This window comes from Triplophysa rosa, linkage group LG6 (genome assembly GCF_024868665.1).
Source record: "Triplophysa rosa linkage group LG6, Trosa_1v2, whole genome shotgun sequence".
Lineage (NCBI taxonomy): Eukaryota > Metazoa > Chordata > Actinopteri > Cypriniformes > Nemacheilidae > Triplophysa > Triplophysa rosa.
In genome coordinates, this window is record NC_079895.1 from 6,600,945 (window position 1) to 6,616,078 (window position 15,134).

General features: G+C 36.5%; 2 protein-coding genes across 5 annotated transcripts; both read right to left on the reverse strand.

Moving 5' to 3' along the window:
- Positions 1 to 348: 348 nt before the first annotated feature.
- On the reverse strand, positions 349 to 8,111 carry lmln (leishmanolysin-like (metallopeptidase M8 family)). 2 transcript variants are annotated; one of them, XM_057336722.1, is made up of 17 exons: positions 7,819 to 8,111; positions 7,382 to 7,479; positions 7,268 to 7,298; positions 7,098 to 7,180; positions 6,875 to 6,992; positions 6,577 to 6,755; positions 6,359 to 6,464; positions 6,162 to 6,256; positions 5,790 to 5,907; positions 5,574 to 5,681; positions 5,398 to 5,474; positions 5,182 to 5,292; positions 4,833 to 4,965; positions 4,353 to 4,512; positions 4,126 to 4,256; positions 3,794 to 4,004; positions 349 to 3,710 (listed from the first exon to the last, which is right to left on the reverse strand). In XM_057336722.1, the coding sequence occupies exons 1-17, from the start codon at positions 7,969 to 7,971 to the stop codon at positions 3,610 to 3,612; spliced, it is 2,013 nt and encodes a 670-aa protein (XP_057192705.1). In that variant the 5' UTR covers positions 7,972 to 8,111; the 3' UTR covers positions 349 to 3,609. The 2 variants fall into 2 exon arrangements, with proteins under 2 accessions (XP_057192705.1, XP_057192706.1); XM_057336723.1 differs by lacking the exon at positions 349 to 3,710 and having other exon boundaries at positions 3,809 to 4,004; positions 4,112 to 4,256.
- A 411-nt stretch (positions 8,112 to 8,522) lies between these two features.
- lss (lanosterol synthase (2,3-oxidosqualene-lanosterol cyclase)) lies at positions 8,523 to 15,097 on the reverse strand. Of its 3 annotated transcripts, XM_057336084.1 has the most exons (22): positions 14,587 to 15,097; positions 13,954 to 14,122; positions 13,729 to 13,867; positions 13,474 to 13,582; positions 13,105 to 13,226; positions 12,930 to 13,026; positions 12,709 to 12,844; positions 12,494 to 12,602; positions 12,299 to 12,417; positions 12,097 to 12,194; positions 11,986 to 12,013; positions 11,854 to 11,910; positions 11,670 to 11,741; positions 10,847 to 10,897; positions 10,608 to 10,757; positions 10,354 to 10,450; positions 10,111 to 10,216; positions 9,968 to 10,033; positions 9,794 to 9,874; positions 9,464 to 9,634; positions 9,276 to 9,354; positions 8,523 to 9,176 (listed from the first exon to the last, which is right to left on the reverse strand). In XM_057336084.1, exons 1-22 carry the CDS (start codon positions 14,607 to 14,609, stop codon positions 9,039 to 9,041), a joined length of 2,217 nt encoding a protein of 738 aa, XP_057192067.1. In that variant the 5' UTR covers positions 14,610 to 15,097; the 3' UTR covers positions 8,523 to 9,038. The 3 variants fall into 3 exon arrangements, with proteins under 3 accessions (XP_057192067.1, XP_057192070.1, XP_057192069.1); XM_057336087.1 differs by lacking the exon at positions 13,954 to 14,122; XM_057336086.1 differs by having other exon boundaries at positions 14,027 to 15,097.
- Between the last annotated feature and the right edge of the window lie 37 nt (positions 15,098 to 15,134).

Here is a 15,134-nt window from a genome sequence, read left to right on the forward strand (position 1 = left end):
TAATTGAAGTGATATATTTCCAAAATCTTATTACGCACTTTTCAAAATAAAAGTCCTAGGTGGTGGCCAGCCGAAGAGCCGCGATAGCTCGGCTTTCTCTGATTGGTCAGATGTGATACCACCACCCTTTTGACGTTCAAAGGCAAATCATGGCAAAACATAATAATTTAAGCACATGGAATAGTTGTATTGATAATACAATTAATGTTACAGCCTGTGTTTTTACAAATACTTTTAAATAATCTTTAATAGGGCGCTGATGGGGTTAGAAAGCAGCAACACTTATTGGCCTCCAGAGGTGAACCTTTTTGCTTGGAAAAAGAAATAAAGGGTTGCCTTTGTCCTTCATAAACAATTCCTTTTATTGGGAAAATTAAACAATTGTTAAAAAGATCAGTTTATGATTGAGAAGAGGTGCCTGTGATTGTTAACACCACTTTTAATAATGTACAATTGAAAAAAAAGAGCTAATGTAGTATAATAGTACAAAACATCAAGAAAAACAAATAATGGGAGATCATGTGGTATGTTCTTAAAAGTCTGCATAGACTTGTCTTTGGTCTTGCATCTGTCTCATGGCTTGGCTTTTTTTTCAGATGTTCTGCATGCTCATTTATAACCTTTGTCTAGTTGGACAATGCAGTTTCCAACACAGAATAGTGAAACAACCTCTACAATAACATTTTGGCTACTTAAAAACTCTTATAAATGATGTATATAATTAATCACATTTGACAGAGAAAAAGGTTTAAAAACAACCTCATGTTTTGAATGCATTCAAAACAATGTGCACGGATAAAAATGAAGACACAGTTTACACAATTTGCAAAGACAAATATGTTCTGCTTCAAAAGTCAAACATTTGGAAAAAATTTAGTGGGCCCATTTAAATAATATATAATTAAACACAATACATATTTGTTTTGACGAACTAATGAGGAATAATTATATATAATCATTTTTGAAGCAATCATTCTAAAAATGCTGAACAAAAATGGGTAATTATATAAGAAAATAAAAAATTTGACAAATAAATGCAAAAAAATATTAATTAAAATTTGCTTGTGAATAAGACAATACCAGTTGAACTTCCAACTCCAAAAATATTGAAAAATATTGATCGACACAGTTCAAACTAATTATCTATCTTTGTGTGAATATCATGAAGAGAAAGGCATTTCATTTGAAGTTTGATTGAGAGTACAAAACTTCTTCAGTTTAATAATATAAAACCTGCATTGATAAGGCTCATTCAGTACATCATTTCATTACATAACACAAACAATACATACAGTATAGTAATTCATACTATAATCACACCATGTTTTATGATGGGGAAAAGACTCATACTTGCAAACGGATCTTGTGATGTCCTAACTATCTACATTTATCAATCACTACAAATTTCATTTGCTACAAATACTACATATTTACTTCAAAGAATATATCATAATATACAACAGATAACATACAGTAATCTTGAAAAGGCTCTAAAATGAAGTGTTAGTTGTAAGTAAAGCTGCCATGTTTTTTTCAAGTTCCCAGCAGATAACAGGTAACCTGCAATTAAATAAGTATTTTTGTCTGAAATTGAAATTAAAACACTACCTAGCCTAACAAAAATGTTACAAATGTTACGAATAGTCAAGGTTCTAATCTTTAATCTATAAATGTGTGAATTTAGTAACATACTAGATTACATTACATTACAGAAACCTTTAGTAGTCCACTAACACCTAAACAGTACCAAACTTTTTATCTAAATAATCTAAATGATCACATGGGCACTGCAGCTCCTTAGTTTGTTCCCAAATGATTGTTTTTAGATAATGGACTTAATTAAAATACAGTGTTAATATAAATAAATAAAGTTTATCTAAAGTGTTTTCTATATTTTTGTTCCTGATGTTGCTGAAGCAAAACAATCAATACCTGCTTCCCATTTACACATATTGTGAGTCAGACAAAACATTTTGACCAGAGAAGTGTTAGACCCAGAGCTAGTGTGTGCTTTTACAATTATGAATAACTGAACCAGTGTCATTCCCAAATTATAAAAAATAAAAATAGTTGACAGTGTTAAACAGTCTATGGAATCGAACTGCAAAACTTATTGCAATTCAGTTATAAGTTATAAAACAAAGGACAAATGCAAAACTAAATGGCACCTTGTAATCGAATCAAACACGTTGAATGGCAAACAAATCAACAGCTCATCTCATCATACAAAAGGACTTGAAATGCACTTTCTCAAGGGCTTTTAGTGAGTTGATTCTGAGAAGACAATATCTACAATCTGCAGCCCTTGTAAGCACAGCCCTTCAGGACACAAATCTGGCAACACATTTCAAGGTAAACAGAGAATCAGTCTTAAACAAGGCTGAATTTTGTCCAATTATTAATTGTGACAAAAAAACGCACATATACAAAGAGGTCCGAATGTCTGAGACAACTTTAAACTTTCTATTTGGTTGATTTTCTCATACATATCGTCACTGTCCTTCTGAAACCCCTGCCCAAATTCGCTGTTTTTCAGGAAACGGGAAAAACACTGTACTTTTTAATTATTTAATGATTTGTACTTATTAATACTTTTTATTGGTTAGATATTTGCAAAACCCAGTGACAAACATAAAGGGTTACTAACAATAATGATATATGCAAAAAAATGAAAATCACAAAATATGGAAATACAAGGTTTCAAAAGTACAGCAGTGATATTATCACCATAATACCTGGATTGAGGAGTTACGTTAAAATTTTCAAACAAATTTAAAACTATTTTTAGTATTTGGCATATCCACTTTTTAATAATGACAGCATACATCAAGTTGGCATAAATTACACAAGTTCATAAAACTGTTGTTCTATGGTATCCCTACATGATTTAAGAAAAGGAAATCTGACATTTTGTACAAAGGTTAACATCCACAAAATCACAAATGCCTTTTATCTGATTACAGATAGAGACTTTGAAATAGTGCAGATTCAGAACAACATATACAGTATTTCTCTGTGTCATAACTTTTTTCCAAATCATCAAACTGTAAGTCACAGACATACGGAACCCATTGTATATAAATCATGACACATTTTAAAACCTTTTAAAACGACTTGGACACCAAGCCACATTCAAGTTCTAGTTATTTTCTCACCCAGACTTCTCCATGCAAATTCAAAAACACCAGTAACATAACCTGATCGAAGCTCACCAAAATGTCACCAACAAATTATTTCACAGGTCAAAAGAGGAGCACAGAAAAACACTCATGATTCTCAGCCGGACGTCTATTTCATGGCCCAAAATGCTACAGGTCCATCAAACAGACAAGGAGAACATTAATTAGCACCTGCATAACAGTGCTGCCAAACTGCAGCATGCATGACTATGGCTTCTCATTGGATCTACAGTTCGCTGGCATGTGACAACCAGGCTGAGATGAGCAATCCATGGCTTTTCAATCCCTACAGTATACAGTACAACTCCACACAGAGAAGAGTACTCAGATCAACGCATGATCATCCGTTTGCCGTACACACCAGCTAAACCTCGAAGGAAGTCAACGGCAGCATGGTGCCTATATCCACCTGTCACAATCAGGACCAAATTCAGTCCCTGACACAGAGGAGGAAGCCAGCCAGCAGTGGAGTGAGAATAAACACAAGCCTCCGTAAATTCACCATCAGGGAGGAAGAACTGGAACATGGATCTGAGAGAAACAGATTATATTATGATATCAAATATACAGCATCCTAAATACAGTTGATGCATGTTGGAAAGGCTGAATCTTACCTAAGCGAATACTCTTGGTGGTGTTCATGGGGGGGATTTCGTGAGGGAGGGGGCAGTCGCTGCAGAAGTCAGCGCAGACGGGGCAGATGAGTTGCCCGTTGTAAACCCACCCGTTCATCCACACACTCACACTGATCACCTGACCAGCACAGGCACATGGATAGGACTCATTCTGCACCCAAACAGACAGACCCTGGGTTGTACAAGATACCTGCAACACGAATCACAAAGTGATTCAAAATCAAAAAAGGCATTGTTAGGTTGTTCAGTGTGTTTCAACGTCTAAACAAAAATGTTTGAAAATTCTAATTTTATTACAGTTCATTAGTAACCTTATAGCAACCACTGCCCCAGTCTGGGTAGGTCATACGTTTGGTGCACTGCTCCATCGCAAATGCTGACTTCTGGTACAGACACACTGACCCTGGCCCATACTGCTCTGCCCCATAGTTCCTCCAAACAGCTTAAGAGAGATAACAGAGAAAACAAACAAGTGACTTTACACTCCAATTGTAAGTGAGAAAAAATGTGTGGGAGGTGTTGGGGAATGAGATACCACCTGGCTGGTTCTCTTGTATTCTGCAGTAAGAACTGCGCTGGTACTCTCCGCCTACGTGCCAGCTGAACTCCTGGCTGAAGGGACAGTAGTCTGCGATCTCCACCGCACCTCCATATGCTGATAAATCCTCCTCAGCAACACCAGTGATGTGGTCAAAGTACTACAGCACACATATATGAACAATTATTTCAGAATATATTCTTTTTATCGGTATGTGCATTCTCTGGGATTCAAACCTATGACCTTGTTGTTGCTGGCACCATGCTCCAAAAGTTGAGCTACACTATATTAACGTTATATTCCAAAAATATCAAAGTTAGACATTTTTGTAATTTTATTAATTATGTAAAGTCCATAAACAGTTACCTTTCATTAACACATGACCGATCTCAACTGGGAACCAAAGATAAGCCATTACCAAAGGCTCTCCACCCATACAGGCCTTGTTTAGTGCATATCTGCATTTCTCGTGAATCGCACCTGGTATTCTGGAGGAAGGGCACGTGAAAACTTCTGCAGGTTGCAGACGGCCACTGCCAGCTGGTCCTGCCTGCAGGTGAGCTGCAAAGGTGCCGTCCTCACAGAGTCACAGTATGGGCTCAGCGTCGGCCTCCTGTTAAAAAAACCCCAACTCAGTTTGATTTCTAAAAGCTTTTCCCAATGTGCACTTGTGTTTCAAACACACAACACGAATCCCATCAGTGACCCAAACCACTATTTATAAAGTCTATGGATATCTGATCATGTTCACTTAACAAAATAAATCTAATGACAGATGTATATGAGAGGGTACAAAGAACTGGAATGGATCTCATGTAGCAAAGCTCACGCATTGCGATGTTGGTCTATCCAAAATTTGCAGCTTTTCATCACAAAGTCGCAGCCCAAACCTCTTCCCCATTCCAGATTCTCTGCCATGCTGTAATTGGCTCTGTACCACCTGAACCAGACAACATAGTATAGTCATTGTGCCAAGTATTTTATTGACTGAAGAACGTCCACTGCTAATAAATTGCACTATAAAAGAGCTTCACACTTCCCTCACCCTGTATCCTCCATTATAGCCAAAGTTATTCTGGAAAACACTCGGTTTTGTGTGTGAGATCCAGTCATAGCTTCGTTCTGTTAAAATAAAACATGTTGAAATAAATAAATAAAAGCAACACTAACTATAGTGTAATTGAAGCAGTCCATTTTCATTAATGGATTTGGTTTCAGTACCTCTAAGAGACGCTTTTCCCAGTGGTTGAACTCAGTGCCAGCACCTCCCTGGTTCTCCAGTTCCATGCCCTCCAGAATGGAGCAATTAAAATGTTTTCTGGCCTCCTCCTGATAAAATATGAAAAACACATTTCTTAGCTCCCCTAATATTTCATAAGCACTGAACAATATCTGCCATTCAGATGGCATTCCTTTAAAAAAAAAAGAAAAACTCACCACTACACGTGGAGTGACAAGAAGATGGACGTTGTGTCGGACCATGCGGCCGCCTCGGATGTCCCACAGCCGGGTTGCTCTCTTGATGACTTTATCACTCCACTGATATAACCCTAAACTGAGAAGAGATATACATAAAGAGATAAGGTGCTGTGCACATTACTATATTTTAAACCATAAATATCCATTTCACATATAAAAAAATATTTTAATATATTATATGTTTAATATCATATGCTGCACGATTTAGGTAGGACATGGTAAATCAAAGCTTCACACAAGACGTTTGTATTCAAAATGTTCACGTAAATGTAATATAAATTTTAATATTTCAAACAAAGGAATAAATATATAAGCATATCTGTCCATTACCTTTCATTGTATGCAGGAAGACCGCTCGCAGAACGTGGCGTCAAAGGTTTCCCATCGTCATCGTGGTAAAAGGCAAAGAGACCTGCAGAAAAACCCTGAGAAACAAAAGGTTACAAAAGTAACCTTTAACCCTCAAAACGTCAGCAGTTTTAGCCAAGCTGATGTCATGTGCAATGTTCCAGATGTAATGTTGTTACCAGGGCATGTATGATCTCATGCTTGACCGTGGACAGCATCCCTTCAAACTCCTGAGCTTGAGTAGAGATCATATTGGGACACAGATTGGCGTATCCAGCAATTGGCCTATATATAAAAAAAATGTGATGTTAGCATCAGCAACACCCATTACATAAAATGTAATGTAATGATATATAATAAATACCCACGATGGTGTTTCAAAATGTATTGTTGTTACCTGTCTAGTTCAGACTCGAGTTGGCAGTACGCTGCATATGCTACAATGTTCTCTTGCCCGCACCGTTCTGTGGTCATCGCACTTACGTAAAGCACAAAATCGGCCCTTTCCACCCCTCCACCATCAGAAGGACCGGCAGGGCCACAGGACTTCCCTGACTCACTACACACCCTGCATTGCTGATAAATATTACAATAGAGATGCACAAATTCAGACAATCTGAACAACGTTTATTGTAGGAATGAAGTATTGAGTCTGCATTTGAATAATGATAATGTGTGTTCACAATGGGACCCACCTGTAAATGACGCTCAGGCACAATAACCGGACCACACTTGGTGATCTCTGCACATGGTCCCTGACAGTAGCGATGGGGATCATCTCTTTTCCTTAGGTACTGATTTGTTGCACATTGTCTTAAATAAATTGAAATAACACAACAGACACTAACGAAATAAGGGACCAAGGAACACATTTAAGAGGATTTGCTGTCAGACAATACAGGCTTAGAGGAGAATTACCTGCTCAGTAATACTGGACCAGACTGCCTACGAACCCTAAACGCCTTCTGAAGATAATCAATGGCATGTGGGAGGAGCTTGTCCTTTAAACAAAGCATAAGAAAATCAATCATGCATATGATTCTATTCAGAGATTAAGAAATTATGTCATCTATTATTTCAATTGTTACCTTCACAAGACTGCTTTTGTCTTCATCTAACCTGTGTGAGCAGTAAAGATATTGTAAAGTCAGTGTATAATCACAATGTAGATGCTCAGCATCACATATAGACAAGAAACTAACCCGTCCAAGCTGGAGTCGTACTCTATCTGGATCTTTAACTGCTGCTCTGTGCTTCTTTTGGTCAATCTATCTGGCTTTAGAAACACTTTGTGTATAACCTGCAAGTACAACCAGAAGGAATAAACACATTTGGATTGACCAGTACTTCATTCCACTACATTACATTAAGACACAGACTCTTCTAATATGCAACATATAACCACTACAAAGACAATATACTCCTGAAAAAAATAGAAACCCCTCACGAAGGGATTTGGTGGTTATAATAGGAATTGTATTATCTTAACAGGAGCTATAATGACCTCTGATTCAGTATTTGTAATGAAAATCATTCGAATCTGGGATGAGAGATATGACAGCGAGAACGTCCTATTTGTCTATTAACGTATATTAAAATAATACGTATAAAAAGCATAAATGCAGATTGGACGACTGACCTCTGTATGCAGGGGCACTTTATGGTTACAGGTGTGTGCTTGTGCCCCGGTGCTGCTGCTGCTGCTGGTGCTGATGATGATGAAGAGCCAGATGATGGTGTTTAAGAATAACGCAGCTCTAACTGATCCGGGCTGCTGCCATCCTGACTCCATCGTTCAACCCGTGACTTTAACATTCATATCTCCCTCCTGTCATCTTGCATAATATCCCTCGACATCGCAAAAAATTCAAGCATATTCTGAGAGGAAATCAAATCAGCTGTTCATTAAACCGGCTTTACCCATAAACCCAGGACACTGTGAATGCAGATACAAAGCGTCAATATTTCAAAATAAAAGTCCGCCTGTCATAAAATATTATTCCTATTAACGTCAACAAAATGATTATTATTTTTGTTATAAATAAGCAACAGTTATATGTATTATTTTAGTAAGGTATAAATGTGATATATTATATAATAATATATAATTACTGTATATAAATATTATATTTAAAATTGTAGTTGTAAAATTTTAATTGCAATAAATACATTTATTGTTAATTTATCATTTATTGTATTTTTTATAATATTGTATATTTTAATATACTTATCGTATTAATAAAATAATACATTATTATTTAAATATAATAAATAAATACAAAAATCACAAGTTTACAGTATAAGACAAGACACTGAGTGTATTGAGATAATAATCTTATTTTTGCAGTATGCAGGATATATACACAGCACAGTTGGTGACTTTTTTGTATGTTTGAAATGCGTGGATAAATATCCTACCATATTTGTCGAAATGTACAATTCACAAAAAGGACACTTAATAACATAATATTTAATAATATTGTATTTCACAGTGTATTTCATTCAGCTTGGTCTTTCATTTTGAGTGTGTGACAAATTAATTAGAGACAAAAATCAAAAATAGGTTTTTCTTTTTCATTGTCATTTTTCTCATTGGACTACAGATACAAAAGGCAAGAATCATATTACAAAAATTGTGAACCAATATTTGACAAAATATTTATTAGAAGAGTACAGAAAAAACATGTAATTAAAAAGCCAAGCTGTTTGACAAAAACTAATGCCTTATTTTTATAGACTTTAACAATCATCCCTAATTTTCTAAAAAGCAGCAAATAGGTTTGTTTCAAAGAAAAATAGTCTTTGATCAGGCTGTGTCAGCTACTGCTTATTTGGAGCACAAATGCAAATATATCTGAATCACAGCTTGAGTTTTCCAGTCAGGGAGCTGCTGGGGTAGAGTCGTGAGAACCGGCCCAATGTCCACACAGGAAAAACATTCCTATAAGAGGTGTAGCTGATGGCACAGCTCTTATTAAACACTCCAGATATATTTTCCTAGAAACAGAAAAAACAGTACATTTCGATAGAGTCAAACAAAAGATGAATTTTAAAGATTGTACAAAACTTGAGTAGATAAACAAAACTATTTCTTACTTGAGGCCAGTCTCCATTGGGAAGCTGCTTGTCAATTAATAATTGAATACCTCTCTCAATTACTCTGATATCAGGATACCTAAAAAAAAAGAAAAAAAAAGAATTCATTAATAAAGTTATATAAAGGTATATATAATAAAGATATTTACAAATCTAAAAATCTACTAATACACAAATACTAATGTTACCTGACAGCCATCAAGCCCAGCAGTGCCCAGCAGGTGTTGTGGATCTGGGAGTTCTTGCTCTGAACGTAGTGTCGCTGCTCACATGACTCAAAGTCTTCACCCCAGCCTCCATCTTCCATCTGCTTAGACAGCAGGAAGTCACATGCACGCTTCACCCCCACACAAACAGACCTGAAGCATGAAAAAGGCATGAGGAAGTTACATTAGGTGGAAAGTGCAGTAAAGGAATAAAAGAACAGCAATGAACAAATAACGAATACATTTAGCAAAACCAGTGCATTATGGGATTTCTCTCTCCAAGTTGTTTCAGCTAGAAAACATGTAACATACCCATTCTGGAAGGTGTGGCCCATACATGCGAATGCCTCTAGACCAAACCAGACACCATACGTGAAACACACTCCCCAAGACCTAAGTCAAAAACAATGGTATTGTCTAACGTCTAATGACAACATAAACAACAGAACAATTTCTGAAATGACGCATTTAAAAACCAATGCCTACCCTTCCCATGAGCCATCAGGCCTCTGGACCCTCCTGCAGTAGTTCAGCCCTTCATGCAGAGTTGACCTGTAAAATCAAGAGACGTAGTTTAACCAAACCATTTCTCAAACCTCAACATGCTGAAATATTGTGTTTTAATGTACTTTATCTCCTCCGCTCTGTGCTCAGGATAAACATGATGAAAGTGTTTCAGTGCCTGCATTACAGCTGAGGTGCACTCAACATACGTGTAGTCAATCATGATATCACCTGAGAAAGAATGATGAAATGATCAAAAAAACGCAGTGATGACTGGAACTTAGTCAAACTTTGTCATGTTTAATTTGTTAAAAATAAAAAGTGTTCTAAAGGATGCATCTATAACATCTTTCAAACAGCATGCTCACCAAAAACCTCAGATGGGTTTAGGAGCTCCAGGAGTCTTCCTCCACGCTTTGTCTCATACGTGGCAAACCCTCCATCAGGATTTCTCATGCTTAGCAGCTGAAATAGATTTACCAAGTAAGAGATTATATAGAACATGAACACAAAGTTCTGTCTGATCAGAGAATTTGAGATATAAAGGCTTCTTTTCGAGACTGTTGTCCAAGGACATCCAAAGACACACATAAACAATTTAATGGTCATTTTAGGGTTTTACCACATTGACAGCATCAAATAGTCTTTCTCTGGGAATTTGTTTTTGAAGGAAACTGCATTGCTCCTGCAGTAACATTACAGATTTCAGCCCTTCTGCTGTACAGTCCGCAACTATCCAACCACAGTCATGTGTGCTAAAGGGAAATCCTCCCTGACACAAACACACACAAATGCTTATATATATTATGGCAAATTAACGATTCATATTTACATGTTGAGAAACAATGCACAACTGTTTACCTTGTTCATTTGCCTGTAGTATTTTTGATATTCTGGAGGATTATCTTTGATCTACAATTAAAATATACTGGGTTAGATATCAAGCAAATATTTAAGGCAAATCTAATGAAGCCTGTTTCATTAAAGAACAGTTATTCCTTTCATTTTAATTTCCATTAATAGAAATGCATTAAAAATCAATGCAAATAATATAAGAACGAAGTTGTAATATATATATATATATATATTAGGGCTGTCAAACGATTAATCGCGATTAATCGCATCCAGAATAAAAGTTTGTGTTTACATAATATATATCTGTGTACTGTGCATAATAATTTTGTAGTTATTAACACATACACATACACGCATATACTGTATTTAAGGAAAATCTAAAAATGAATAAACATTTATATATAATTTCAATTATTAGTAAATATAAATAAATACATTATTTCCTAAATATGTATTCATGTGTATGTGTTTGTATTTATAAATACAAAATTAATATGCACAGTACATAGACATATATTATGTAAACACAAACTTTTATTCTGGATGCGATTAATCACGATTAATCGTTTGACAGCCCTAATATACATACTGTATATATATGTATATATACACACATAATGTTATTACTTGCTGAATATATATTTTTTACTTATTTTTAAAATAAGTTTAATTAGGTTAATAGGGTAAACTGTCATGACACAAAATATATTTTGTCTTTCTTTCTTTTGATTTTGACAGGTCATGATATTCACAATATTCACTCATTAACATATTTAGCATTGCCACCCACAGTCGACTAAATATCCATAAAGAGGCTCTAATGATGTACCTGAGTCAGATCAAAGAAATGATGGGCTTGTCTGAGACACTCTGTAAACCTAGGATTATCTTGGGCACCTGCCTGTTCAGAGAAAAATGCACAATTCAACAAAAACAAGTTATTTACATCTACTGTATGTTCTGTTTGGGAGTGAAGATTATTGAAGTCGAAAAATGAAAAATGTCCTGTGCACCTCCAGAAATGCCTGTACAGCAAAGGCAGTGTCCCATAGCTGTGAGCCATTTGTTCCCTGCAGGATGGAAGTAATAATGTTTAGCATAAATGTGATCCAACCGGTCCATTCTGTCATGAGAAAACAACTCACCTGCATTTTCATTCCATCCAGACCCAGCCTGTAAAGTTAGGAGAAAAGTTCAACAGAAGAGGGTCACAAACCAAAACATTCATGAAATATTTCTATACAAAGATCACTGACCATAAGTAGTCTGGAATCCTAGAAACATGTTTCTGGAAAGCAGGTGATTGGGGTCCATCCACATGCCAGCGGACTAACATATTGAACGTTTTTGAGATCTGACAAAACAAGTTTGAGTAACATTGAGTAAGATGTATCATCAAGGCAGAATTCAGATTTCACTTTCGGATTAGGGTCAGCTGATTTTACAATACTCTCTCACCGGGCCGATGCTGATGCACTTAGTGAAGCGATCGTCTGCTTTGATATGATCGTAGAGCTCCTCCACTGCTTTTTCTCTTAGCATTGAGCTGTGATGAGCTTCATAGACATTCAGGATCCCTGCAAGATCATCTTTATGAATATTATGTGAATTAAAACCAAAAAGAGAAAAAGAAGCATGTCAAATTTTTCTCACAATATGCGACTGTGAGCAAGGTGCTGTGTGGTGTGTACAAGTCACATGCTGCAACATTGTTCCTCTGAGCTGGCCAGTTAATAGTTGAGTAATCTTGGACATACAGTTCCTGTTTTAAACAAATAACATCTAAACATTCCATAATATACATACAGTATTTGCTTTGACCAATTAAATCAGGTCTGGCCTCTAGTGGTAAAACTGTGGAACTGCACCTGTCTTAAACTGAGCACCAGAGAATCCTCGTCAGCACACAATCTGACTGCATAACAGTAGCTCATGGGCAGGTAAACCTGACGACAGTGGCACCATAAAGTGGAGGGGTGTGCTGGCACCCAGGAAGGGAACAACCTGATCAAATTAGACACAGCAAATGCAATGAACAAAACAAACACTATTGTACTGTAGTACTACTACAACTGAAATTTCTACGTACCACATTTCTGGAAAGAGAGAATTCATTCCTTCCCAGCTGTAAACGTTAAGAATGGCCAGCCAGAATTTACCCCAAGAGGGTAAGCAAACAGCACCCCCTGAAACAGAGCAGAACCATGTGTCTCGTTCAGTAGGCAACATTATAGATAAGCATACATCTCACAGCATTTACAGACCTTTGCTGTGCAAATTGTTCCTCGCCCGGACCATATCTGGATCATCAGGACCAACTCCTAGAATTCTCATGGTGGTATAACTCAAAGCTGTTCCAAAAACAGTAGACTTATCCTCAACGTGCCTGGAAAAGAAACATTTCTGATAGTTCCTCCATTACTTTAGTGATGCTGTAGCTTATACACATTAAAAAGCCTAAAAAGTACCAATTGTTATAGTTTGCATATAAACAATTGTATTAACATTGGAGTAACACAAATTTGATTTAAAATTATGAAATTATAGCAACGAGAATATGTTACTTGTCATTAAAATAACACTGTCAATGTTTGGTGAGATTCGTCCACATTTAACAAAAGATAAATACTCACAGGCCCCAGCCTCCGTCGGGCAGTTGTACAGAACGCAGGTATCTAACCATCTCCTGCTTCCATGCTTCCGAGAGATGGATCTTCGCAATATGACATGTTATAAGTAGACCTGAAAACCATGAGACACTAAGTGAACCCTTCATTTTTATGTTGTAATAATGTATAAACTAACTGGACAAAAAAATATTATGATGTTCGCTCTAATCGTTTACGTGTTTCAATCTAATGACTGAATCCCGTCGAATCAGTCATTACCTGGCAGTAAGAAAAGGGGTCCACCATAATCTCCAGCCCAATGTCCATCTTCACCCTGCAGACGGCTGTAGAAATCCATTCCCTTCAGTGCAGCATCTACTGCGGTATGTGCAGCTGGGGACTCTGAGATAAACTCAGTCTGAAGTCAAAAGTAGCATAAGAGAGAGTAATGCATGCCATGCATTGTAATGTAGTCAAATGCTGATTATATGGTTTTATGTTTACAGTATCCAGTCCCAGGGAGTGGCATTCAAGCATGTTCTGCTGTCTGTCAGTGATGTCTGCATCCTCTATGTACCTCCAGGTCTGTCTGCCCTCTACATTACTCAACCTCCAGCGCCTGAGATCTGTCACAGGCTCAGTCTTATATGGGCCCCCCCTTCTACGCAAACACCTGTATGAAACCTACAGAAGTTACACTTGCAGTGACACTTATAACAAAGTTACACCTTTTAATACCTTTAAATTCAACACACCATGAATGATGTAAATTAGATTTTATTGGTTAACAAGTATTTTAATACATTAATTCAAGTGTCACAACATTCATGCTATTGTATTTTAATATTTTATTGATTTATTTAAAAGCTTTTATACAGTGCTACTAAAACATTGACTTGCATTGGAGCTGCAAAATAAGTAAAATATGTCATTTTGAAAAATCATGCATTGTTATAACGATAAGTAAATTGGTGAGACTGGATAAGTGATGAGAATGCGGATTTAAAAATATACAATTGTAAAACCAAAAAAGTAATCATTATTTCTGTTTAGCGGGTTTTCTGTGTAAATGCATTGGTTAAATATATGTACCAAAATAGCGAAAATAATATTCACAAATGAACATGAATTACTCACGTTCCTGTCATCATGCAGTTCATAGCGAAGCTCTATGGCCCTAACAAGACCTGTCACATTTCAACAGATCTGCTGCTCACCGCCTTATTTAAACACATCTGGGCAATGTAGTTTTTTTTCTCCCTCAAAACGTCGAATGAACGAAAATATGCTTCTCGCGTAAACTACATGTCCCGCAATGCTTAGCGCCGCCTTCCGAGCGACTTTTTGCATGGAGAGACATGACCAGAGTATGGTCAATCCAATCACAAGCTAGAAATCCAGTAAGACGGGCGTGACCTTCAGGTTTGGACGAATCACGTTTGAAGCGTTATGAATAAACAACAAGGTGCATGCTTTTTTCCACAATAAGTGCAGGTCAAAACACCGACATCGAATACTAAAAACGTAAATACTATCGTCAAGACATGCGTAACACTTCTAAACGTAAAAGGCATTGCCGTTTAATAAAAGCCGGCTTTATTGTTGTCCAAAAATACATTTTAATATAACATACTTTTGGTGAACATTTACAGGTATGTAGGTGAAAAGTATGTCTAAAAATGCAC

Bases quoted from the DNA above. Each gene is read 5' to 3' on its own strand.
- lmln (XM_057336722.1), bottom strand. From the start codon at position 7,971: ATGGAGTCAGGATGGCAGCAGCCCGGATCAGTTAGAGCTGCGTTATTC. The intron at 6,465-6,576 runs GTAACAACAATA...TTTTATATATAG, and splicing joins CTCGAGTCTGAACTAGACAG to GCCAATTGCTGGATACGCCA. The intron at 6,257-6,358 runs GTAACAACATTA...TTTGTTTCTCAG, and splicing joins ATGAGATCATACATGCCCTG to GGTTTTTCTGCAGGTCTCTT.
- lss (XM_057336084.1), bottom strand. From the start codon at position 14,609: ATGAACTGCATGATGACAGGAAC. The intron at 10,034-10,110 runs GTACATTAAAAC...TTGATTTTACAG, and splicing joins CACAGAGCGGAGGAGATAAA to GTCAACTCTGCATGAAGGGC. The intron at 9,177-9,275 runs GTAAGAAATAGT...TTCTGTTTCTAG, and splicing joins CCAATGGAGACTGGCCTCAA to GAAAATATATCTGGAGTGTT.